Source organism: Neoarius graeffei, chromosome 14 (genome assembly GCF_027579695.1).
Source record: "Neoarius graeffei isolate fNeoGra1 chromosome 14, fNeoGra1.pri, whole genome shotgun sequence".
Classification (NCBI taxonomy): Eukaryota; Metazoa; Chordata; class Actinopteri; order Siluriformes; family Ariidae; genus Neoarius; species Neoarius graeffei.
Window position 1 is genome coordinate 40,922,272 of NC_083582.1, and position 27,472 is coordinate 40,949,743.

The following is a 27,472-nucleotide window of genomic DNA, read 5'->3' on the forward strand; positions in this document are numbered from 1 at the left end:
GTTATGCCCTGGAGAACAAACCCGGAAAGTTTCATGCTTTTATCATGTTGTGCACAATTCTTATGTTTATAGGGCCTTAACAGCTCTACTATTATATCTACATTAATTTTTATTAGTGCTGTCAAGCGATTAAAATATTTAATCGCGATTAATGTCGCGACAGTCATAGTTAACTCGCGATTAATCGCAATTTAATTGCACATTTTTGTCACATAAAAAACCATTGTAATTCTCTTATCAGCATAAAAAAGTGAATGGGCTTGCTTTGTACCAATGTTTTTTTTTTTTTTTTTATTGCAAAGCATAACACGTCTTGATACAGCCACTGCAAAGTGAAACCTAAGCCGAGCACCGGCGCGGGGCTAGCAAGAGAACCATGAGTGAAGTGATCTACTGTTTGAGTTAGTCTACAACTAAAGAGAGATAGGTTACACAGTGCCGGTAGGCTTGACATGCTTGATTATAATATAAAGTACACTATTATATTAAGTTTAAGTTGTTCGTTGATAAATATTGCATTGAATCTGATCTTTACTGTTTCAGCTCACTTAACACATTTTGTACTTTTACACTTTCTGCCTGTTGATGCGTCGCGCTGTCCAATCAGAGGCGGCCAAATTTGCATATTACAGGAAGGATTTCTGGGATAGCATTGAGTTTACAGTTCAGAGGGATCTGGCTTCTTTAGACGCTGTCTTCTTAAAACTGAATAAATATTTAAAAAGAGCCAAATTAGCCAGTCTTTTGAACGGCTCTTTTCAAAGAACGGATCACAAAGATGCGGATCCCATCAAAGAGCCATAAATCCCATCTCTACTAGCGCGCCCTGCCCGCGCTGGTTCTTGGGGGGGCGCAGAGGACTCTGGTTGTGCGGGGCATGGCATTATAGTCTAGCTGCTATCGGTTTTCTAACCAAAGTCTCTGTTCCAAGTTCCTGGAAGTTTCAAAAGCTTATGAAAAACCTACATCATGCCACAGAGCGTTAATCTCGCGATAAAAAAATTATCGCCGTTAAAATTGAGTCAAGTTAACGCGTTAATAACGCGACATTTTTGACAGCACTAATTTTTATACTAATTTTGTGCAAGAGAACACACATTCACCTGTTCATACATCATGTTCAGGAACAAACTAATGTTAATGGCACTAAAATGCCTGGAAAGAAGCTCCTAGGATTGTCCTCTTTGCTTATACAGACTTCTCATGCAGTGGAAAAAATGCACTGCTACAGTATGTGTTTTCATATGTAGAAGAACTACTGAGGAGACGACGGGGACGACCTTGAACTTCAATCGTCATTTGGTAAGACTCCACCCAGAGAAGGAAGTGACACGCTATGTTCATTGCTCTGTTGATAGCGGGGCTTGCTGACTGATGAACTAGCTAGTGTTAACCCTCTCTCATGTTAGTTGCCCTGTTGATAGTGGGCGGGGCTTGCTGAGCGATGAACAAGCTTTTTATCTGTAGCCTATTAACTAAAATGGGGCAGTTGAGCAGCGACGTCAGTCCAACACAGCAGCAGAGACGGTTTCATATAAAGGCAGCAACAGCCACCGTCGAATGGTGTGGGTGGAGTCTTGTTCACGGACTCGACTTGAAATTTTCTTTAATGACTTGACTTGGAGACTGGACTCAGGCTCGAGGTTTAGTGACTCGACTACAACACTGGTGGCTGTTTTGAAGAATCCATATGCTCCATGGTATTTCATAGTTTTGATGCGTTCAGTATTGTTCTGCAACAGGCCATATACAGAAAATCCTATGAATGACTAGGAGATTACAAACTTTTGACAGGTACTCATCTCATCTCATCTCATTATCTCTAGCCGCTTTATCCTTCTACAGGGTCGCAGGCAAGCTGGAGCCTATCCCAGCTGACTACGGGCGAAAGGCGGGGTACACCCTGGACAAGTCGCCAGGTCATCACAGGGCTGACACATAGACACAGACAACCATTCACATTCACATTCACACCTACGGTCAATTTAGAGTCACCAGTTAACCTAACCTGCATGTCTTTGGACTGTGGGGGAAACCGGAGCACCCGGAGGAAACCCACGGGGAGAACATGCAAACTCCACACAGAAAGGCCCTCGCCGGCCACGGGGCTTGAACCCGGACCTTCTTGCTGTGAGGTGACAGCGCTAACCACTACACCACCATGCCACCCTTGACAGGTACTGTGTACAGTAAATTTATTTTAACCAACTTTCCATCCACACCATTTATGTAGTAAATGAAGTGTTTGTTTCTGTCAAAATGCCACCCAATATCGTTGCCTTTTTATGCTCGTAGCTGTAGTATAAACTCACTAAAATTACTTAAAACTGCGCACACTTTTTTTTTTTTTTTTTATATGCCAAGTGTTTTTGTAAGGAAATAATACTCATGAATAAGCTGGTTTTTAAGTGTAATGTTGTAATTACAGATGGCCCAACTCTGTCCCTCACCCCACGTGTTCCACTGATGTCACTGGACATGTTTTCATCACACACTGTGCTGTTGCTCTATTCCTGCTACCGTAGTTGTATGCAAACTTACTGATGTAAAGTACGTTACTGCATCACTTCTGGGTTTTAACGTCAGAACAGTGTGAGTCAGAATAACTGTGAAGACATTCTGTGTAAAACTGAAACCGTTTTCAGGGAATTGTGTCCATAACTGAAAACAACTGACAAGAAGCCATATGACTATGCAGTAGAATAATCAAATATACCATGCAGTGAGAGGCTCTGGTTGAAATTATGGATTCTCTGAGGTGACTGAGGGGCACAGCCTCAAAGAAAATAGTACTATGCCAGTCACTGAAGAGAATCTATAATTACACCTCTCAGTGCATGGTATATTTGATTTATATCCCTCATCAAAAAATTCCAAACTAAAAGTGTTAACTACAAAAACTTAGAAATAAATGTGAAAACAATATTGGAGGGACAAATATTAGTAGGCCTAGCTTCCCACGGCTCTGGGTAGGTGTATGTGCGCACTGCTCACTTTTGTGTACATATTCAGATGGGTTAAATTAAGTGTACATGTGACAAATAAAGGTGGCACGGTGGTGTAGTGTTTAGGACTGTCGCTTCATAGCACAAAGGTTCTGGGTTCGAGCCCAGCAACTGATGGGGGCCTTTCTGTGTGGAGTTTGCATGTTCACGATTCCTCCGTGTGCTCCGGTTTCTCCCACAGTCCAAAGACATGCAGTTAGATTAACATGGGGTGGCCTTGGGCTGAAGTACCCTTGAGCAAGGCACCTAATCCCAAACTGCTCCCCTGGCGCTGTAGTATGGCTGCCCACTGCTGTGTGTGTAGGGTGGGCCTCGCTGCCCACTGCTCTGGGTAGGTGTATGTGCTCATTGCTCACTTTTGTGTACAACCCCGATTCCAAAAAAGTTGGGACAAAGTACAAATTGTAAATAAAAACGGAATGCAATGATGTGAAAGTTTCAGAATTCCATATTTTGTTCAGAATAGAACATAGATGACATCAAATGTTTAAACTGAGAAAATGTATATCATTTAAAGAGAAAAATTAGGTGATTTTAAATTTCATGACAACACATCTCAAAAAAGTTGGGACAAGGCCATGTTTCCCACTGTGAGACATCCCCTTTTCTCTTTCCAACAGTCTGTAAACATCTGGGGACTGATGAGACAAGTTGCTCAAGTTTAGGGATAGGAATGTTAACCCATTCTTGTCTAATGTAGGATTCTAGTTGCTCAACTGTCTTAGGTCTTTTTTGTCGTATCTTCCATTTTATGATGCGCCAAATGTTTTCTATGGGTGAAAGATCTGGACTGCAGGCTGGCCAGTTCAGTACCCGGACCCTTCTTCTACGCAGCCATGATGCTGTAATTGATGCAGTATGTGGTTTGGCATTGTCATGTTGGAAAACGCAAGGTCTTCCCTGAAAGAGACATCATCTGGATGGGAGCATATGCTGCTCTAGAACCTGGATATACCTTTCAGCATTGATGGTGTCTTTCCAGATGTGTAAGCTGCCCATGCCACACGCAGTAATGCAACCCCATACCATCAGAGATGCAGGCTTCTGAACTGAGTGCTGATAACAACTTGGGTCGTCCTTCTCCTCTTTAGTCCGAATGACACGGCGTCCCTGATTTCCATAAAGAACTTCAAATTTTGATTCGTCTGACCACAGAACAGTTTTCCACTTTGCCACAGTCCATTTTAAATGAGCCTTGGCCCAGAGAAGACGTCTGCGCTTCTGGATCATGTTTAGATACGGCTTCTTCTTTGAACTATAGAGTTTTAGCTGGCAACAGCGGATGGCCCGGTGAATTGTGTTCACAGATAATGTTCTCTGGAAATATTCCTGAGCCCATTTTGTGATTTCCAATACAGAAGCATGCCTGTATGTGATGCAGTGCTGTCTAAGGGCCCGAAGATCACGGGCACCCAGTATGGTTTTCCGGCCTTGACCCTTACGCACAGAGATTCTTCCAGATTCTCTGAATCTTTTGATGATATTATGCACTGTAGATGATGATATGTTCAAACTCTTTGCAATTTTACACTGTCGAACTCCTTTCTGATATTGCTCCACTATTTGTCGGCGCAGAATTAGGGGGATTGGTGATCCTCTTCCCATCTTTACTTCTGAGAGCCGCTGCCACTCCAAGATGCTCTTTTTATACCCAGTCATGTTAATGACCTATTGCCAATTGACCTACTGAGTTGCAATTTGGTCCTCCAGCTGTTCCTTTTTTGTACCTTTAACTTTTCCAGCCTCTTATTGCCCCTGTCCCAACTTTTTTGAGATGTGTTGCTGTCATGAAATTTCAAATGAGCCAATATTTGGCATGAAATTTCAAAATGTCTCACTTTCGACATTTGATATGTTGTCTATGTTCTATTGTGAATACAACATCAGTTTTTGAGATTTGTAAATTATTACATTCCGTTTTTATTTACAATTTGTACTTTGTCCCAACTTTTTTGGAATCGGGGTTGTACATACTTCAAATTAGATTAGATAGAACTTTATTGATCCCTTTGGGAGGGTTCCCTCAGGGAAATTAAGATTCCAGCAGCATCATTACAGGATAAACAGAGAATAGAAAATAGAGAAAAAACTTCTAGATAAATTAAATTAAGTATTTACATATACAACTATAAAAAGAATAAGATATGGGGAAGAGAGGAAGGGGGGAAGAAAGGGAACAAAAAAATGGGTTAAATTAAGTGTACATGTGACAAATAAAGGCGGCACGGTGGTGTAGTGGTTAGCACTGTCGCTTCACAGCACGAAGGTTCTGGGTTCAAGCCCAGTAGCTGATGGGGGGCCTTTCTGTGTGGAGTTTGCATGTTCACGATTCCTCCGTGTGCTCCGGTTTCTCCCACAGTCCAAAGACATGCAGTTAGGTTAACATGGGGTGGCCTTGGGCTGAAGTACCCTTGAGCAAGGCACCTAATCCTGAACTGCTCCCCTGGCGCTGTTGTATGGCTGCCTACCACTCTGGGTGTGTGTGTGCGCGTTCACTGCTTCAGCTGGGTTAAAGGCAGAGGATGAATCTCACTGTGCTTGTGTGCATGTGACACTCTTTCTTCTGAAAGGGGCTTAATTCTCTTGAGCAGATGAGTGACCCAGAATAGTGGAGGTTGTTATGACAGCAAATGGGGGATTAAATCTGGAAAAGGATGTTCAACAAGCACATATGAATGTGATGATCAGGTGTCTACAAATTAATTCCTGAAGTGTTCCTCACTAAATGTGAGTGAGTGAAGGTCCAAATTTGACTGAAGGGTTTTCTCAGGACAGGAGGGGCGGGACGGTGGTGTAGTGGTTAGCACCGTCGCCTCACAGCAAGAAGGTCCTGGGTTCCAGCCCAGCGGCCGACGAGGGCCTTTCTGTGCGGAGTTCGTATGGTGTCCGCGTGGGTTTCCTCAGGTTTCCCTCACAGTCCGAAGACATGCAGGTGGCTCTAAATTGACTGTAGGTGCGAATGGCCCTGTGATGACCTGTCCAGGGTGTACCCCACCTCTCACCCACAGTCAGCTGGGATTGATTGATTGATTGTTTTTTATTTGACATTCTCAGTTCTTTTATAAAAAATAAATACATGATTTAGTTTCAAATAAACCACACCACATACTTAAACTAAAAACAGAGAGTTAGGATAACACAATAAAGCTCGAAAGCTTATTTCCATTGTGGTCCTTTGATGTTGGATGGCAGCAGATGTAAAAATCACAAGAGTGGCGCTGTGACATTACTAAAATTGTAAAACAAAATTACATAGACAGTATACACATCAGATTAACATTGTATACATACTATATAAGTGCAAGCCCTACACTATCTGATCTCTAAGCTATGTTTTCACAGCATGTTTAAACCCATCCAAACTAATGATTACCTTAATATTACCTGGTAACTTATTCCACAGACTAGTTGCAACATATAAAAAGGAGTCCTTCCTTATTTTAGTTTGCACTCTTGGAGGAACAAAATCTGTGGAACACCCCCTAGTGAAGTAAATATGAATGTCCCTCACTCTACTCATCTCATCTCATCTCATCTCATCTCATCTCATCTCATCTCATCTCATCTCATCTCATCTCATCTCATCTCATCTCATCTCATCTCATCTCATCTCATCTCATCTCATCTCATCTCATCTCATCTCATCTCATTATCTGTAGCCGCTTTATCCTGTTCTACAGGGTCGCAGGCAAGCTGGAGCCTATCCCAGCTGACTACGGGCGAAAGGCGGGGTACACCCTGGACAAGTCGCCAGGTCATCACAGGGCTGACACATTCAGTGCGTTTACATGCACATAGAGAAAATCGAATTTCTGCCATAGCTCGACTGAAATCGAAGTTCTAAATGCCATGGAAACACCTTAGCTCGGCTGAAGTCGAACCGAACTGGATTTCTCTTAATCGAGCTACGCGACCTAGATTATGCGATTGTAGCCGAGCTACTTAGTGCATGTAAACCCTGTCGAGCTACTTACTTCAGCACTGCCCCTTCTGGAAGTGACGAGTGACGAGACCACAAGCGGGAAACACAACAGCCTCGGTCGGCATGACAACAGTAGTAGTAGCGAGTAGCAGAAGGGGTCAGGAGGAACAAGGAGAACGAACGTCGTCGTTCTTCTTGTGAACACGGAACTAATAACTTTGTTTATACTCTTGAATAGCTCTTCTTCATGACGACAACCAGAAGTGTACCAACACGATGGGGCGTGTAGCGCCACCTGTGGCTCGGGTGCACAATGTACCTCACACAATAGCTCGATTTCCTTATGTGCATGTAGGATTGGATTTCTCTGGCACCCCTGCTGGGACCATTAGCTCGATTACCGACAGTAGCTCGATTTGGATGTGCATGTAAACGCACTGACTGACACAGACAACCATTCACACTCACATTCACACCTACGGTCAATTTAGAGTCACCAGTTAACCTAACCTGCATGTCTTTGGACTGTGGGGGAAACCGGAGCGCCCAGTCCGGTCGCAGTTCTACTACGTCACTGCCTTGAACACGCCTTTACCCAGGGCCGTTGGAGATACTCAAAGTTGATTGGCTCCCGATTTTTCGGGAGCTTGGAAGAGCTGGAGATAGCTTGCCTTGCCAGACTAAGGGCCTCTGCATGCTCTTGCGACAAGGCTTTTGCAGATACCTTTTCGCAGACAGTTGTAATTTATCGTTGAGCGGGGAGTAATAGGCGTGTGCGATGTTATTCACCGCCACAACGCAAGGGGGCGCGAAGTCACTAGGAGTAGTTGGTGGGTGTGGTTAGTGGAGTGTTTATCCTCCGGTTACTTATAATGACTAGAACTGGAGTCATATAGATGTACGTACTTCCTCAATCAACCGCTCTTCGTGCTGCTCCATCTCCGCTCGTGTTTTTAAAAATGGCGGTCGTGAAAACAAACCAAACCGGGAAAGTAGGGAAGCGGAAGTGCGTGTACAGCGGATGTAGAGTGGACCAATCAGAGCCCTCTTGTCTGCGAGGCTTCTGCGGTGGTCACAATTTTTGGGAGGTGCGCGCAGAGTGTCTGCGAAGGTGGGGGGGCTATGCAGACTCTGTCTGCGACACCATGTGCGAGGACTGGGTTGTCAGCATAAATTGGCCTTCAGTTCGCAACAGGCCCCCGTGTTACGTCACACTTAGGATGGGCGGGCCCAGGCTACCGCGCCGCCCCCTCGCTCTACTAAAAAAATAATTTAAATATTTTGGGACATCTCCATTTACAATCTTACCGTATATACCATGCTCAATTCAATTTGAGAGACTCTATCCTCTACCCTCAACCATCCCAGCCTCTTAAAATGATGAGGATCAAGGTGAGTTCTTGGGGGCAGATCCAAAATGGTCCTTACTAATTTATTTTGTGAGGTCAAAAAAATAGGATACACTATCTCCAGCTTGCCTGCGACCCTGTAGGACAGGATAAGCGGCTACAGATCATGGATGGATGGGTTTTCTCAGGTCCCCCCCCCCCCCCACACACACACACTGCTGCAGTGTGAAACAGAAGGGCAGTTCAGACCTTTATTATGAAGTGGCATTTCTGTGTGTCGGAAATGTCGTGCTGTGTGGCTCTCTCTGCCCACTCCACTCACTCATCTGATCATTAACAACACCGAGCAGCTCAGATGGAGCTGGTTTGATCTTCTGCTCTCTTCCCTTCAGCGGCAGGATGTGCTGATTTATGCGGGATCTTGTCCCAGTACACCTGTCTGGAATATCGCTGGCGTCCACGCCTCTGTTTTTTGCGATTCTGCTGAAACACACACACGCGTACACACACACACACAGTGAGCAATGGCGACTCCCAGTCCTAGCACTAGCTCTCCAACTTCATGCACTAGCATGAGCGCGGCAGGATCCCCGCTGCAGCATCACCAAATGCAGACTCAACACCTCACCACCATGAGCAGTGTGCAGGGTAAGGAAGGACGCGGTTTGTTTGTTTGTTTAATAACCTGCCTAGCTAGCATAGTATAACACTTTGCCTATCGCTTGCATAATCACGGTTAGCTTCTTACTGTCATTGCGTCCACAGTCCAAACAGCGCTAACGTTAGCCGTTAGCTTTATCGCACCTCGGTTAGCTAGCTGGCTAATGATTAGGCCTTAGCCGTAGAGCTTTACGCTATAGCTAGCTAGCTAGCTAGTTTATTAGCTTCATAAATGTCGCCGTGGTACATGTTTGCAGAAGTGAAACACTGAAACGTTTGTCATAGTGGTTGTGAAGGGGGGAAAAAAGTCAGTAGTTTTATTTATTTTTGTTATTTTTTTTGCCTGTCGCTGAGGAAGCTAGCTGGCTAACTGCGTAAACACTGACTGACTGACTGACTGCACCGTGATCCGGTCACATTCACATCACTGTTTCTGTCAGACACGAACAATTAGCAGTGAGTGCCGTGGAAATATCCGGTGTGGTCAAACACACGGTTTATTTTTGCTTATTTATTTAGAGAAATTTCAGAAATACAGTGAGACAAGGAAGAACCCTGACTGCTTTCACATTATTGATTGATTGATTTATTATTTCTGAGGTTTGGTCGGATATTTAGGTTCTAATTTGCTTCCTGATAGAAAGCTAACAGAAATGTGTCCCACAGGTCTGTGTGGATGTTGAGGAATGTTCTAGAAAGAAAAGGGTTCTTTTGATTTTCTGTGGGTTGTTGGGTTGCATTCTCATAAAATTAAAGAAAGTGTGTGTAGGGCAATTCCATGTAAATGTCAACCTCACCATGCAAAAATAAAGCAACATGTAATACATCAAACCCACTCCCAGAGATATCACCTAGGCCTGTATTTTACAGACGTGAATAAGTTGAACCAATTTGTAACCAACCTAATATGTCACAGTCAGTCTTTCTTTCTTTTAATGTAAAACCCAAGTTAAAATCAACTTTGATCATGTACAATTCTGTATTATTGCCACAAGCCACAGAAATGTATGCTAAAATCCACAAAACAGCAAAACAATAGCCATCCTAAATATTATTTAAGAGCTTTGATAGTTTTAGCTGATATTTAGAGAGTTTTTCAAAGGGTTATGGTGGTTAAATTGCTGATTTTCTAAACATATGCCATGTCTATTTCAGACGCGTCACATCCATAACGGAATTTCGTCACATCCATAACGCTGACTTTTCCTTCCGAAACTCTGCATGAAATACAAAATATTTTAAACAAAGATTTTTTAATATTCACCTTGGACCCCTGTATCAAACGGATATCTCTATTTCGACATTAGGTTTACGATTTCAGAGTTTGATAAAAATGTACAGTCACCCAAGAAAAGTGATACTTTTTCTGTCACATCCATAACGCATCTTTTATTGGCATTTTCTGGCATGCCCTAGATGTACTATGGGAATTGTTCTTGTTCTATCACTTCTCCAGTATGGTACAGCCTTAAAATATGCAACACCTGTTTAAATACTGGGAGACAATAAAACATGCACTGGGTCATTTGTTGCCATTTTGAGTTCAAGTGTCACGTCCATAACGCTGGAATTGCTCTGTACACAATTCAGGGGCGATTTCTCAGAGACAACAAGGGAAGCCGAGCTTCCCCTAAAATTCTCTCCCCAGACTGCGGCGTCTACGACGTTGAATTCTCATTAAAACAATAACTTGCAGAACATAATATATGCCCAAGATTGTATTTATGTTCATAACTATCCTGTAACTTATTTGAGTGATGTCTGACGAACTTGCAGTTCGCTACGAGAATCACCTTTGCTGCCAGGCTGTAACCTTTCTTATTTCAATGGACTGGCAGCAGTGTTGCCAGATTGGGCGGTTTTAAGTGCATTTTGGTGGGTTTTGAATATATTTTGGGATGGAAAACGTCAGCAGTATCTGGCAACACTGACTGGCAGCCGGGTGTCCGTTGCAGTCACGGCTCTGAACAGCCAATTTCGGCTAGTTGTTATTGGTTAAAATCAACAAAATCGTCACTTCCAGGGAAGCCGGGCTTCTCTGGGACTAAACGAGACAGTGGGAGGGACAAGAAGCCGGGCTGATGAAGGATTATTGGAGGTAGTGTTTGAAAGACATGAGGAGGGCGGTACTTTGGCGAGGAACACGGAAGTATGATCAGTCAGTCCCTAGCGGATGTCGAGAAAGTGCAGTCGTGTGCCAAAGTGCTGTCCGAATTTCTTTTCATATAAACGGTTCTTCTCATTGATGTCTCTGTACATTACTGTGTAAATAAATGTAAATATTACTCGTTGTGCTCTGTTAACTTTCATCCATTCTGTCAGTTTGATCATTCGTGAATTCACTCGTTTATTTCATTTGTAGTTCAATCTGGTTGTAGGCTAGCTTGAGCCTTATTGGGATCTGCAGTGCTAGCTGCTAACAGAAATTGGTGAAGTCTCTGGAAAGCACAACCAGCTGGTATGACAGGGTCACAGACCATTTTCTGGAAAAGGAGCGGAGGGCAGAATGTGTGTATAAATAGTGTTCATGTTCATGAATCTGAAGTGTGTATATTGTTCAGTAGTGTTAAGAGAATGGTGGGCTCTGTGTTATAGGTTATACCTGGGTATAATAATCAAGGTTCTGTGTGTTGCATAGCCTACCTGGTTATGAATTTCCAGACTGTGTTGCAGAAGATGTTCAAGGATGTGTTGCACAGCTGGGTGTTGTGTTAAAGACTCTGTGTTGCATATCAGGGTATGATGTTCAAGGCTCTTCGTTGAATAGCCAGTGATTTTTGGATGTTTGATATTTTTGATTAAGGATATGAGGCACTAGCCTGGCAAGCCAGACTATAACATGAAATGTACAAGCAAAAATACTTTCTGCCACTAGGTAGGGTTGTCTAGTTCACTATGCTAATGAGGCACACTTTTCTATGCTTTGATATCCGGCCCTATAGGTTTTACGATGAATGCGTAAAATGGGCTTCCCCTGTTTTAAAAACCAGCAGCCGCCACTGGTACACACACACACACACAATACTGTGCAAAAGTCTTAGGCACATGTAAAAAAAAAAATGCTGTAGACCAAAAAATGGCTTTAAAATAATGAAATTAAACAGCAGTAAGACATAATAAATGAAACAAAATCAGTATTTGGTTAAAAAGAAAAAAGGTAGCTAGTCTCAGGTGCAGTGAGTGCAGTTTCATCGCTTCTTAAGGCCAATTTATGCTGACAACGCAGTCCTCGCAGATGGCGTCTGCGTAGCCCCCCCTTCGCAGAAGCTCTGCGTGCACCTCCCAAAAATTGTGACAACCGCAGAAGCCTCGCAGACAAGAGGGCTCTGATTGGTCCACTCTACATCCACTGTACACGCACTTCCGCTTCCCTACTTTCCCGGTTTGGTTTGTTTTCACGACCGCCATTTTTAAAAACACGAGCGAAGATGGAGCAGCACGAAGAGCGGTTGATCGAGGAAGTACGTACATCTATACGACTCCAGTTCTAGTCATTATAAGTAACCGGAGGATAAACACTCCACTAACCACACCCACCAACTACTCCTAGCGATTTCGCGACTTCGCGCCCCCTTGCGTTGTGGCGGTGAATAACATCGCGCACGCCTATTACTCCCCGCTCAACGATAAATTACAACTGTCTGCGAAAAGCTATCTGCAACAGCCTTGTCGCAAGAGCATGCAGAGGCCCTAAGTTTTACTGAGCATCTTCCAGAACCAGCCCCAGTTCTTCTGGACACTTTGACTGTCACACTCGCTTCTTCATTTTGCACCAAAACCCAGCAGCCTTCATTACGTTTTCTTTTTTAATCTGAAAACTGCTGTCTTGTGGAATATGCTGCTCAGATTCAAACATTTTTTTTCAGCATATTTAATTTTGTGCTGGAAAACGAACGTTTGGACTCTCAAATGTTTTTGTACCGACTCGATAATGTAGAAATCTATAACAATGTTTGTATGGAAAACGTAGGGGACCTAAGGATAGTATCTCACTGGGCTCGACAGCCTGCGACTAGTTGGAGACACAATTATTGCGATAAAATATGCGAAGATCAATTCAGTGTGATTCCAAGTGAAAATTGGCGCCTATTAGCATATTTTATCGCAATTGTTGTGTCTCCAACTAGTCGCAGGCTGTCGCAGCCCAGTGAGATACTACCCATACACTCGCACTTCCTGTCTCACGGAAACTGACTTGAGAAGGGTTTGTGACGGCTGTGCGACACTAGCGACGCATTTGCGACTATTTTAAGAGAAATTTTGTCGCACAAATTTTTTGGACCTGTACAAAATTTCAGCGACGAAGGAGCGACACTTTGCGACTCATGCGAAGAAATTGAGAAGCCCCGCAAATGTTTCAAGACACTTTTGAAACTCTCTCGCGAATGACGTTCGCAATTTGTCGCAGCCCAGTGAGATACTGGCTTGAGACTTTTGCACAGTACTCCGTTATATACACGCGCGCACAAGGGTAAGTCAAAAAGTTCGAAGACAAATTGAAAAAAATCTTTATTTATGAAAATAACAGCTATTTCTCTACATATCCTCCATTTAAGTCTAAACACTTCTGCAAGCGATGTTTCCATCAGACAATTCCTTCTTTGTAGAATTCTGGGGGACGTCTTTCACACCTTTTGAAATTATAGCATCTGTCTTAGAACTTTTTGACACGTGTGTGTGTGTGTGTGTGTGTGTGTGTATATATATATATATATATATATATATATATAATAAATGAATGAATGAGTGATTCCACGCTTATGGGTACTGAAATGGGGACATGAACTTATTTTTAAAAATTCACCTAAAACCATTTCTTTTTTTTTTTACCATCAGGTCACAAAACATGTAATCTTTAATGAATGATATGTTAAAAGATAACTTGAATTTTCTGAGATGTAATAAAAACATATTTATATGCCAAAGTCAGAACGTAACAGAAGTGTTGTGGACATATAGATTCTCAATTTTAACAATGTAGAATTACTTTTTGAAACATAGGAAGGTGATGTTTTAGCAAATATAATTAATAAACATGTGTAGTAGAATAAACATACACATTCTTTCAATAAGATTAACATGGTATATAGCTAGATTGTAATTAATTTGTAACAGACGCGAGATGGACAATCGTAACAGAAGTAATGTAACAGACATCATTTTGGAACTCATAGGCTTGACTTTGGCATATAAATATGTTTTTATTACATCTCAGAAAATTAAAGTCATCTTTTAACATATCATTCATTAAAGATTACATGTTTTGTGACCCGATGGTAAAAAAAAGAAATGGTTTTAGGTGAATAAGTTCATGTCCCCATTTCAGTACCCATAAGCGTGGAATCACTCATATATAATTTTTTTGACACATTATATAAAAATATATTATTGACGTATATGATGCTTAAAGCTAGACTGCCTTTCGATTTTATAAATTCGGTGAAATTTAGTTCTCTCTGAAAGTTGGTCATTGTGATATGTTTATTTCTGTAATATCTCAAAAAGGGGGAAAGAAAAAAAAACCCCAGGCCATTCTGTGGCTGGGAAGTTATTTAATTTGAGGAGATTCCCGAGCAAATAACGTGCATGAAATCACTCGCTTTGCGCAGTCAACCAGACAGAGGAAGTCCGTGTGTGCATGAGCAGGTTTACTTTCTTCTTTTGGGTTTTACAGCAGCTGGCATGCACAGTGTTGCATTACTGCCATCTACAGGTTTACCTTTGACCGTGCACTGACAGTGACATCATTCTGTCGCTAAATGAACAGCTGATCACACCGAGGTGCTCGCTGACCGCCAATATTTATTAGTTTGGTCCTGCATTTCCTTTCCATCGCAACATAACGTCGTCTTCTTGCTTTCTGTTACTGTAGTCGGTCATTCACGTTTCATTTGTGTCCTCCGTTGTTCTCTCCTGTTTCAAATTTGTATTCCACAGTGCCTTGTGCGAACAGGGAAAGCCCACCACGTCATGCATGACGACATATCTTGAATTGGGTCATGGTGAAGCAGGAAAGAATAGTGGAGAATTTAGGGCCACGTGGCCTTAAATTCATTAATTGTTCTGTTTAAAAAAAAAAAAAACTTAATAAAATGGGAAGTCTGTGGTTCAAATTCAGTAGCTTTCAGTTCACTGAACAAAAATAATTGGGTGTCAGGGAAAATTCTTTTTATGACCTACACTTGAAAAATCTGAAAGGCAGTATAGCTTTAAAAGAACTGCAAGTGTTGTATAGTTCTCAAATACTTCACAAGCTTGAGGTGTGTGTGTGTGTGTGTGTGTGTGTGTGTGTGTGTGTGTGTGTTTACACAGTAAAACTAAATTAAAACAAGTTAAAGGGTTAGTTTGACAAATTAATTGCTAAATATTTTCGCCCTCCTTGCTGAAAACTGGAGTTGGTCTAAATGACCCAGCTACCAAAACACGGGCCAAGCTGGTCAGGCTGCTGATGCATTATCGACAAGTTGCCTATTTTTCAGAAAATAATACAACAGTAGGCCCATGACAGAATCTCAAACATTTATTCGAGTAATAAAGACGCTGGAAAATATTACCAGTTGGCAAAGATGTTGCACCAGTTTGACCAGCTCAGCCTGTGTTTCAGCTGCTGGTAGAGTCAAAGTCCTTCCTGCACCATTCATGGCGCATTTGGCAACACCAATCTCCATTTCGTCGCCCTCGGCCACTTGCTATGCTGCCTTTTGGGTTTTTACCTAGCTAGGGTTACAGTGGGGGGCTAGTCCTCTGGTAACCGCAAGAGTTTGACTACCCACACTCAGGGCTCGAAATTAACTTTTTTTCTTTGTGTCCCCCAGTGGTCCCGAATTCTGTGTTGTATTGTCCCGAATGGAAGCAATAGTGTCCCCATTTTTTTCCTCTCTGAAATAACCAGTGGTTAATATTATCATATGAAGTTACTATTATATTTGTAACTATGCGATTTTGAACCCTTTATATCATTTTTACAATAAGTCACAAGACACAAGTGACACATGTCCTATACATCATCTACTTCAAAATTACAGTTATTGCATTTTCAGTTTATTAAACTTTGGCGATCTCACTGTATGAATAGATACCCGTTTATTTAAAGGGGCCAACTAGCTCATTCAGAAAATGTTTCAACTCCCTACATCTGCAGTACACTTTAGTTGAAAATAACACCCCTTTTATGTTCATTTCACCTACTTATACCTTGAATATCTGTTGGCACTTATAAGGCCAACTTATAATTTTCACCATTACCGTTATCCATAGGCCTGTGATGACCTGGCGACTTGTCCAGGGTGCAGCGCTCGAAACTAACGGTGTCCCGGGGACCATAAAAAATGTCATCGGGACACAAAATTATCATATCTGGGACAATTCCGGGACAATGGAAAAAAAATAGATCTAGAAAAAAAGTTCTACATTAAAGGTGCAGTACAAGATTTTGGAATAACGGTTCCCGCAAGCCATATTTTGAAAAGAAACACTCCCACCCCCCGCGTCTCCACCCCCCCTCCCCCTTATAAAGCCTGAGAAAATCCGGCTTTATAATGGGTGTCTTGCGTTACACACCAGTGGAGCTCGTTAAGTTAGAGTGTAGAGAGCTTGGAAAAATAGCTCAAACTTTCTCATTTAAACTGTGTTTTCAGCCCCAATTTTCACTCCACACACAAAGTTTTCTCAAAACTAGTAGCCACACTTGTCCTGATTCACACAATGTGTCTACCTGAGCGATAGGATTTACTGTTTTTGAATGAGAAGCCTTAAAGTAACGAGAGCACAGCCGCGCAGCCCCATAGACTCCCATTATAAACGTGGCAGAAAAGTCACTCGTTTTTAACTCGCTCTAGTGACCTCATTTTTTACACTACAGACAAAAAAAAATTACATCCGTGTGTTCAGGAGAGCCTTGTGGCGCTCACTGTGAAAGAATTTTGTGAATATCTCCTTCCGTTTTCGTGTAAATCCCCGTTGTTTGGAAGGAGCACACTGAGAGAATCCTGCGCTCTGTGTGACACTCTGCTCGCTCTCACACACACAGAAGGGCCGGGCTGCTCGCGGGCTTCAGTCTGATTGACGTGTCAGTATCCAATCATTTTGAGGTGGTACCTCGATATGATTGGATGGCGTTTTTCCTTTATTTTACACTGTAGACTGGATTAAAATATTTCGTTTTTTGGGTCAAACCTTCTATTGTACTGCTTGCAACATGGGTGTGCATTTCATCCATTGATGGTTATGGCTGATGGCTTTCAAAACATCTCTGAATGGGGCAACAGGTATATTACATAAAAATGGATAACGGTAATGGTGAAAATGATAAGTTGGCCTTATATATGCCAACAGGTATTCAAGGTATAAGTAGATGAAACAAACATAAAAGGGGTCTTATTTTCAGCTAAAGTGTACTGCAGATGTAGTGAGTTGAAACATTTTCTGAATGAGCTAGTTGGCCCCTTTTAAATAAACGGGTATCTATTCATACAGTGAGATCGCCAAAGTTTAATAAACTGAAAATGCAATAACTAATTTTGAAGTAGATGATGTATTGGACATGTGTCACTTGTGTTTTGTGACTTATTGTAAAAATGATATAGAGGGTTCAAAATCGTATAGTTACAAATATAATAGAAACTTCATATGATAATATTAACCACTGGTTATTTCAGAGAGGAAAAAAATGGGGACACTATTGCTTCCATTCGGGACAATACAACACAGAATTCGGGACCACTGGGGGACACAAAGAAAAAAAGTTAATTTCGAGCCCTGCCAGGGTGTACCCCGCCTTTCGCCCGTAGTCAGCTGGGATAGGCTCCAGCTTGCCCGCGACCCTGTAGAAGGATAAAGCGGCTAGAGATAATGAGATGAGACCGTTATCCATTTTTATGAACTTTCCGTTATCCATTACCGTTATCCATTTTTATTAACTTTCCATTATCCATTTTATGAACTTTCGCTGCCGAAGCGTGGGTGCAAATGTTAGCAACATCAGCATAGTGGCAGGTCCGAGCCTAGTTGTGCTGCTGACTGACTAAACTTTCTGAACTAGAAAGACACCAAGAAAACTCACTTATTCTGTTGAACAGTATCTTCTGTCAATATCATCCACATCATTCCTGTTGTATTTTATAACGTGTCTAACAGTGTTCATTAAGTTCATTCAGTTGCTAGCGTTGCCTGCAGACCAGGCGATGACACTTTGGATCCTGAAGGTCCCGGAGACGTTATGTCTGGGCTTTCAGTTTCTTCCCCGCCGTCGGTCCGCTTCAACCACTTCAGCATTTTTGTTCTGGCAAGAGTCGGCGCAGCGTGTGCGGTAGCAGTTCCATTCCAAGTCCATATAATGCGGACTCCGGCCGAAGATTCTAGAACAGAATGCGCTGCTCTGTAGCCTACGGATGCAGGTGCATCGAAAGTGTAGCTACTATGTATTTTTCGCTGTTAACGTTTTAAAATTAAAATTGACAAATTAGGTGAATGTCTACGTATGTGTTACGGCTTTGTAAATAATATTAATGTAGAACTTTTTTTCTAGATCTATTTTTTTTCCATTGTCCCGGGATTGTCCCAGATATGATAATTTTGTGTCCCGATGACATTTTTTATGGTCCCCGGGACGTCGGGACACCGTTAGTTTCGAGCGCTGCCCACACTCGCATCTGTATTGCAGCGTGCCTTGCCAGATGGCAGTAGGCACCATTTTTATGATGGTCTTTGGTATGACCTGACCGTGAGTAGAGCTCGTGATCTCCCAATCGAGAGGCGGACACGCTAACCACTAGGCCACTCGCCGGTAGAGACTCAGATTAATTAGCAGGGCTCATAATTCAACATACAGTGGTGCTTGAAAGTTTGTGAACCCTTTAGAATTTTCTATATTTCTGCATAAATATGACCTAAAACATCATCAGATTTTCACACAAGTCCTAAAAGTAGATAAAGAGAATCCAGTTAAACACATGAGACAAAAATATTAAACTCGTTCATTTATTTATTGAGGAAAATGATCCAATATTACATATCTGTGAGTGGCAAAAGTATGTGAACCTTTGCTTTCAGTATCTGGTGTGACCCCCTTGTGCAGCAGTAACTGCAACTAAACGTTTCCGGTAACTGTTGATCAGTCCTGCACACCGGCTTGGAGGAATTTTAGCCCATTCCTCCGTACAGAACAGCTTCAACTCTGGGATGTTGGTGGGCTTCCTCACATGAACTGCTCGCTTCAGGTCCTTCTACAATATTTTGATTGGATTAAGGTCAGGACTTTGACTTGGTCATTCCAAAACATTAACTTTATTCTTCTTGAACCATTCTTTGGTAGAACGACTTGTGTGCTTAGGGTCGTTGCCTTGTTGCATGACCCACCTTCTCTTGAGATTCAGTTCATGGACAGATGCCCTGACATTTTCCTTTAGAATTCGCTGGTATAATTCAGAATTCATTGTTCCATCAATGATGGCAAGCTGTCCTGGCCCAGATGCAGCAAAACAGGCCCAAACCATGATACTACCACCACCATGTTTCACAGATGGGATCAGGTTCTTATGCTGGAATGCAGTCTTTTCCTTTCTCCAAACATAACGCTTCTCATTTAAAACAAAAATTTCTATTTTGGTCTCATCTGTCCACAAAACATTTTTCCAATAGCCTTCTGGCTTGTCCACGTGATCTTTAGCAAACTGCAGATGAACAGCAATGTTCGTTTTGGAGAGCAGTGGCTTTCTCCCTGAAACCCTGTCATGCACACCATTTGTTGTTCAGTGTTCTCCTGATGGTGGACTCATGAACATTAACATTAGCCAATGTGAGAGAGGCCTTCAGTTGCTCAGAAGTTACCCTGGGGTCCTTTGTGACCTCACCAACTTTTACATGCCTTGTTCTTGGAGTGATCTTTGTTGGTCGACCACTCCTGGGGAGGGTAACAATGGTCTTGAATTTCCTCCATTTGTACACAATCTGTCTGACTGTGGATTGGTGGAGTCCAAACTCTTTAGAGATGGTTTTGTAACCTTTTCCAGCCTGATGAGCATCAACAATGCTTTTTCTGAGGTCCTCAGAAATCTCCTTTGTTCATGCCATGATACACTTCCACAAACGTGTTGTGAAGATCAGACTTTGATAGATCCCTGTTCTTAAATAAAACAGGGTGCCCACTCACACCTGATTGTCATCCCATTGATTGAAAACACCTGACTCTAATTTCACCTTCAAATTAACTGCTAATCCTAGAGGTTCACATACTTTTGCCACTGACAGCTATGTAATATTGGATCATTTTCCTCAATAAATAAATGAGCAAGTATAATATTTTTGTCTCATTTGTTTAACTGGGTTCTCTTTATCTACTTTTAGGACTTGTGTGAAAATCTGATGATGTTTTAGGTCGTATTTATGCAGAAATATAGAAAATTCTAAAGGGTTCACAAACTTTCAAGCACCACTGTATATTTGCTTTTCAAGGTTGCTTTTTTTTTTTAAACTACAAAGGTACTGTTATGAAACTCCTTGTTTATGAATTTTTAGCATCAACTGACCCACTGTGCAGCATTTTACATTTAAGAATCACTGACATCTCTGACAATATGTGTAATGATAAATATAACTGCTGGGTAAGTGAGTTAATTAAAAGTTACACCGTTAAAAGTTGTATGAATTCTCAAATCTGGAAAGTGTTGATTAATTTTCTGTAGCAGTGGCTCTGACGGCTGTAATACAAACCAGAGGTTTATTTTAATTAGCTTTTTCTAATACGTTATTGTTTCTAAGTAAGAACTTGCTCCCAGAGACTTGTATGGCAGACACTCCATATCCACACTCTACTTAAATCGAAGACTAATAATAAACAGGTTTCTTTATTTAAAAAAAATTAATAAAGAAAATGGTTGATATGGTAAAGCTTTCTGTATGCAGAGGTTTATTAATAATTATGTCAGCACTTTGTAACAGTCAATTTTTCCAACATGGGGAAAATCTTCAGGACTTGAGACTTTCTTGCGTTCTGGTTTCTTGCCTGCGTTCAAAACAAATTCTTCAGGAGACGGGGGAAAGGCTGTTGAGGAAATCAGTGTTTGTAGCTCTTTTGATGTATGCGATCACAGAAACTAGCTTGTCTCTTGGATGTTGCACGTCAAAATTAACTGTAAATGGTTTTAAAATGCACAATGCTTCATTCATAAATTTTTCAGAAATCACTGGCAACCATACCTGTCAACCTTCCCGTTTTTCCTGGGAGATCCCTTATTTTGACTTATTTCCCGCTGTCTTCCTGTTTTTTTTATTTTCCCGAAAATATCCTGTATTTTCACAATATAAAAAAGTCGGTAGGTCCGGAATTCATGACGCGCCTCTGACAGGAGTTTACAGCAGGAAGTCGGGCCATGAATTCACGTCCCCGCCCTCTCAGGCATCAGTAATTACAGAACTACGTCCGGAGGCGAGGCTGAGCAAGTGATTAGGTCCAGTGTTGCCAGATTGGGAGGTTTCCCGCCCAAGTTGGGCGGTTTCAAGTGCATTTTGGCGGGTTTTGAACATATTTTGGGCTGGAAAACGTCAGCAGTATCTGGCAGCACTGATTAGGTCTGAGGTGAAGATGGCGATGCTAATAGCTAAGAAAAACATTAGCCTCTCTTTCTTTGATGATTTCAACAAGTGCGTGGCTGGAATGTTCCCAGACTCTTCCATTGCAAAGAAATTTTCCATGGGGAAAACGAAAGCCTCCCAAATAATTGTCTATTTTATTTTCTATCTGAAACTTACCCATTTTAAATCACTCTTGGTTTAATATTTTATATCTATCTATCTATCTATCTATCTATCTATCTATCTATCTATCTATCTATCTATCTATCTATCTATCTATCTATCTATCTATCTATCTATCTATCTATCTATCTATCTATCTATCTATCTATCTATCTATCTATCTATCTATCTATCTATCTATCTATCTATCGTTCCGAGGCCATGATTATGGTAAAACCATAATTAATTGCAATGGAATTGAATTTGACTGGTTATATAATGACCTTTCTTATTTTAACATAAGATACGTATTTTAGCCCTTAATTTGGGAAATAACTGGTACCACTGAAAGCAAATAAAAATAAATGTATAGTTTATTCACAAATGCACTCTATAAACCATAATAAGCATATTGAGTTTGGGTCTTGGCTATCACCAACATGCACTAGAGTACAGGAAATCACAAATACTCGATAGAAAATTGCCCCCCATTCATCTACACACCCACTTTTGGTGAAGGGTATGACTTTCCGAAATTTTCCGTTATTTTGAGTTAAAAATCTGGGAAATATCCCTTTTTTTCAAACCTCAAAGTTGACAGGTATGCTGGCAACTAATCAGCTTTGGAGTGGTAATAACTGTGCTTCATGTCGAACCATATCGCACCACTCTGTCGTGGATTCTTTTCCTATAACATGTCCTGTCATGTTTTGTTCCTTACTTCAGAAAAACAGTAAATCAAGCACTTGGCTTAGTTTGTGTCGTGGTAATTATGATTCAACTTAATGATTGTAAAGGTGAACTTGAGGCTCTTTCACTTGAGCTTCAGGTTGTAGAGGTGGACAGTAACGAAGTATATTTACTTGAGTACTTTTCTTAAGTACACTTTTTGAGTATCTGTACTTTACTTGAGTATTATTTTTTTGGAAACGTATGACTTTAACTTCACTACATTTGAAAGGCAAATATCGTATTTTTCACTCCGCTACATTTCAAGGTCCTCATTACTATGAAGTGGCTTTGAAAGTGGATGGGTTTTTTTTTCTTGTCTTTTCTAAAACGTGATTTTTTTTTTTTCGCAGGTGACACTGAGACAGCCTATCAGTAATCACTAGGGTCACTTCATGTCCGTAGACTGTATAAAATCAAGTTCAGTGATTTCTCCGCAGCATTATTTAACATGATCAGTTGATAGCAGAACGGAAGGAGGCGATTTTTCTGGGAAATGCGCGCACTTGGCTTTACCTAGAATCCATGTTTCAGTTTTCTGAAAGGATTAAAAATTCTTTTTATTTTAAATGTTTGCTTTATTTGCCGAAAACAAACCACATCACAGCCTACAAAAACTCGCCGTCCAACCTGTGGGAGCATATTGAGGTAGATAAACGTTTTATTCCAAGAGAAAGCTTGCAACAAAGTTGTCTGTGCTTTTCGAGCTAGCGATAACGTTGTAATAGCTATGCAGTCTGGTTAAGGTCTCTGCATGCTCTTGCGACAAGGCTTTCGCAGATAGCTTTTCGCAGACAGTTGTAATTTATCGTTGAGCGGGGAGTAATAGGCGTGCATGATGTTATTCACCACCACAACGCAAGGGGGCACGAAGTCGCGAAATCGCTAGGAGTAGTTGGTGGGTGTGGTTAGTGGAGTGTTTATCCTCCGGTTACTTATAATGACTAGAACTGGAGTCGTATAGATGTACGTACTTCCTCACTTCCTCGATCAATCGCTCTTCGTGCTGCTCCATCTTCGCCCGTGTTTTTAAAAATGGCGGTCGTGAAAACAAACCAAACCGGGAAAGTAGGGAAGCGGAAGTGCGTGTACAGCGGATGTAGAGTGGACCAATCAGAGCCCTCTTGTCTGCGAGGCTGTCTGCAGTGGTCACAATTTTTGGGAGGTGCACGCAGAGTGTCTGCGAAGGGGGGGGGGGCTTCGCAGATGCCATATGCGACGCCATCTGCGAGGACTGGGTTGTCAGCATAAATTGTCCTTAAGTCAAACGACTTTCTATGGATTTGCCTGCCAAGGTGCATTAGCCTTGTCCATGGCTAACGATAACACACAACTACAGTAGTTAACTTGGACACTGTTAGTTAGCATGTAAAAACGGAGTTACACGAACACAGCCCTCTCAATATATTTCTGAGAAAGGGACAAGTAAGAAAGAGTAGTAGGCAGAGGTTAAGCCAGGGATCCCAGCAGTAATTGAAAAAAATAGAGGAATGTAAGAAACTATCTGCATGGGTCAAGGGGACTGCAAGCCCTTTGTGGGGTGCAGGGGCCCTTGCTGGGAGTACAGGGGGCAAAGCCCCCTGAAGCTGTTGAGATTTTAACATTTCAAGATGCTATAGAACACATTTTTTACATAGATTTAACATAGAAAAGCAACAGAATTTAACAATAATGTGTATCTATTTGATGCCATATTTTGTAATCTATGACATAAGTGGCAAAAAAAAATTATTTATAAAAATTAGATGAAAATGTAGCTTTGAAGAATATACTTGCCTAAATATTCCACTGATTTTGTTATAATATAACAATAGTATCCATAGTTCATCTCATTTGTTTATTTTTTTGTTTCGAGTTAATGTCAATACTAGTCTAATATAGGGCCCGTTTACACGAGGACGCTGTCGGGTAAAAATGACTAAATATTTTATCGGAAGTGCCTTTCGTCTACACGGGGACGGCATTTCCGAGGCTGAAAAATGGAAAAAATTGAAAACGCCTTCCAGAGTGGATAAGTTAAAAACAGCCCCCGTTGCATATCCGTCTAAACTACCCAATACGCGAAACTCTGCTCGGATCTGCTCACGTCGGGTACGCGTTTACGTCATACATACGTCATATACTGTACATGCCAGCCCGGGAAGTAAGAAAGTAAGTAAAAAAGTAAGAGCATGTCTGATTACATCGATCCAACGGACCTTCAAGCTGCTCTGGCAGCTTTAATAAATGTCCAGGAGTCCTTCGAACATCTATACCGAATCTGCACATATACCGTTAATGAACAGAGGCGGGTATAGTACGCTCTTACTTTTTTACTTTCTTACTTACCATAGCCAGAGTAGTCAAAGTTTTCGCGGTGCAGATGTGCAGATCAGACAAGACGGAAGATGTTGCGCATGCGTGCAGACATAGCGGAGGTCTTTCACAGCACCACCTAGCCGCCTGGCATGCACATCCAATTGAATTCCACACATTTATGCGTCACCGTATACACGCAGATTTCCTCCTTGAAAACGGTCGTGTAGACGCGGAAAAAAGTGAGAACGAAAACGGACTTTTGCGTTTTTGTTTCAGACCGTCCCCGTGTAAAGTGGGCCATAAGCCACATTCATTTTTCAAAAATCATTAATATGAGCAGAAATCAATGATTCAGTAATATTGGATATATACATATGTACAGCAAATACTGGAGATATTTGATTTAAACCTCTCTCTTTTTGATTGGTTTCACTGCAGAGGAATTTAATGCTCTTTTCTGGGGTGCATTCTGTGATCTTTCCTCCAGTTTTCTCTGCTTTTTGTTTCTCTGATCTTTCCTTCTGCTTTTTCTGATCTTCCCGCAGTGCTCTTTTGGATCGTTTCTTGGCTACTCTGTTCACATGAGCTTTTGTTTCAAGTTCTGTATTCACCACATTCATTAATCTCTTCTTGGGTTCGACTTCCTCTCTGGCTAAGCGCAACTACACTTTCCACGACATATTGAATTAAGTTCAACGCATTAGAAACAAAAGCACGAACGGAGTTAAAACACGTTTTCTAGCAAATGGGCGCAGCCATATTGTTTTCTCGTTCTATCGCGTACAGTCTCGCGGTATTTACATCAATTTAACTTCCGAGTGTTCCCGAATGTCAACGAGAACAAACGAAGCCGATGAAAGCATCGCTAAACAAGCAAACCAAATCCGAACGTATTCTGCTGGTCATTTTACTTAAACATATTTTTAACGGATATACAAGAGATTTAAAAAAAACCCCAACACTTTGGCTAGAAAAATAGCGGAATTCCGCTAAATAGCGGACGTCTGGGATCCATGTTAAGCGTAAGCTGAGCGGAGGCTGTGTTAGCCGCCACCGCGATGTATAAAAAAGAGGAAGGTCAAGGGGTCCTCCCCCGGAAAATGTTGAAAATGTAGATGTTAAATGTAGCCTGGCAAGCCAGACTAAATGTGAATATTTAGTCTGGCCTCGATCCGTAGACATTTCCGAAGCGGGTAGGAGGAACAAACTGCTGTCTTTCAAACTGTCTCTGTGCGTATAGGCCAACGCTCTGACCAATCAGCGCAACAGTGACTTTGATGTAGTCAGAGCGACAGAAAGCAGTGGGGGAGGCCTTGAAATTAAATAATTTTTCAAAATGCGTATTAATTAATAAACAGGTTCTAGATATTAAGTTTGGAGATAATGACCACAAGTTTGGAGTCTGTACCACATACACTCCCCCCCCCCCCCCCCCCCCCCCCCAAGTGTTTTTCAAGGGTTTGCTTAAACTGTTTTTGAGAGTTTTTATTTAGTGGTGTTTGGTGAAATAATTTCCCTTAAATTTAAAATAAGGGGAAAATAAGAAACAATCAAAAAGTAATGTTTCAAAGCTGTTTATTAATTCTTCGTACTGCACAAACTAGCCCCATCCTTTTGGCTACGAGCGGAGCCAGCTGGTAGATCAGACTTTTGCCATAGCCGGTCGGCAAAACAGCGAAAACGTCCTTCTTGAAAAGGAATGAGCGGAGAGCCTCTTCCTGCTCATGTTTCAACGAAAACTCCAAGTCTAATTCTTCTAAAACTGATTCCAAAGCGGAGTCAAACGCGCGCTGTTCACTAGCCCGTAGCCATCTTTCCTGTTGTGCTTTCTCCAGCGTCGCACAGCTTTGTCGTCACTCCTGCAAAAGCCCGCCCAAAGAATCCAAACAAAAACCTTGCGTTGTGATTGGCGGGCACGATTTGATGCCTGGGGTGTTTTTGTGTATATGGTGCGAGGCTAGACCCATTCACTAGGCAAAAATATTTTTGGCTGCTAGGCGGTTGGGTCTAGTTTACTAGGCTATGTTAAATGGTGAATTCTGAGTGATCCTGAATGCAAAATTTTATTTTTATGAAGTGTAAATTATGAAGTAAAAACTTATGAATTTCAATTCTTTGAAAAACCACTGTGAGTAGCCGGCAGTGGAGCGTTTGTAGGCGGCAAAATCGCTGGTTGCCGGCAGTTATTGAGAGGACTGCGAACATGAATAACGTTAACTTATCTGAAGTCTTTTCAGAAATGTTTTAGCATAATCTTGCCAAATAAAGAGTAGTGTAGCTACCCAATATGATTTCGAGTTTGAAAAGCGTTTGCTAGCATGTCAGGTGGAGCTTCACTGACTAGCTTAACGTTAAACCACCATGATGGCACAGCATGCGTTCATTTTGTGAATTCACATTTCTGTCTTTGGTAACGGCATGAGGTTTTGTAAGCGTTGTGGCAATAATACAACAGTGCGTTGAGAGAAAATGTACTTTTAATACTTAAGTACTTTTAAAAATACTTAAGTAAAAATTTGACTGGGCAACTTTCACTTGTATCAGAGTAACATTTGACCAGTGGGATCTGCACTTTGTCCACCTCAGCAGGTAACTTAATGCTGCTTGATTAGTTTGATAAATATGCTGCCTAGATATTGGGTACAGAATTTTTCTTATCTGTTTGAACGTTAACGCCATCGGATTAATCCTAATATAAGATTTTTCATGAAGTGATTTCAACGTTGACGGATTAGATCACCCTTTCATTTTTATTTCTTTTATGTCAGCAAGATCTT

At 41.5% G+C, this 27,472-nt stretch overlaps 1 protein-coding gene across 1 annotated transcript in view; it reads left to right on the forward strand.

Moving 5' to 3' along the window:
• The first annotated feature begins 8,535 nt into the window (after positions 1-8,535).
• map2k4b (mitogen-activated protein kinase kinase 4b) overlaps positions 8,536-27,472 on the forward strand; it is a 50,051-nt gene continuing 31,114 nt past the window's right edge. The window contains exon 1 of the mRNA XM_060939664.1: positions 8,536-8,924. Coding sequence (XP_060795647.1) covers positions 8,801-8,924 — 124 coding nt within the window. The 5' untranslated portion in view covers positions 8,536-8,800. The remainder of the gene's footprint in view (positions 8,925-27,472) is intronic.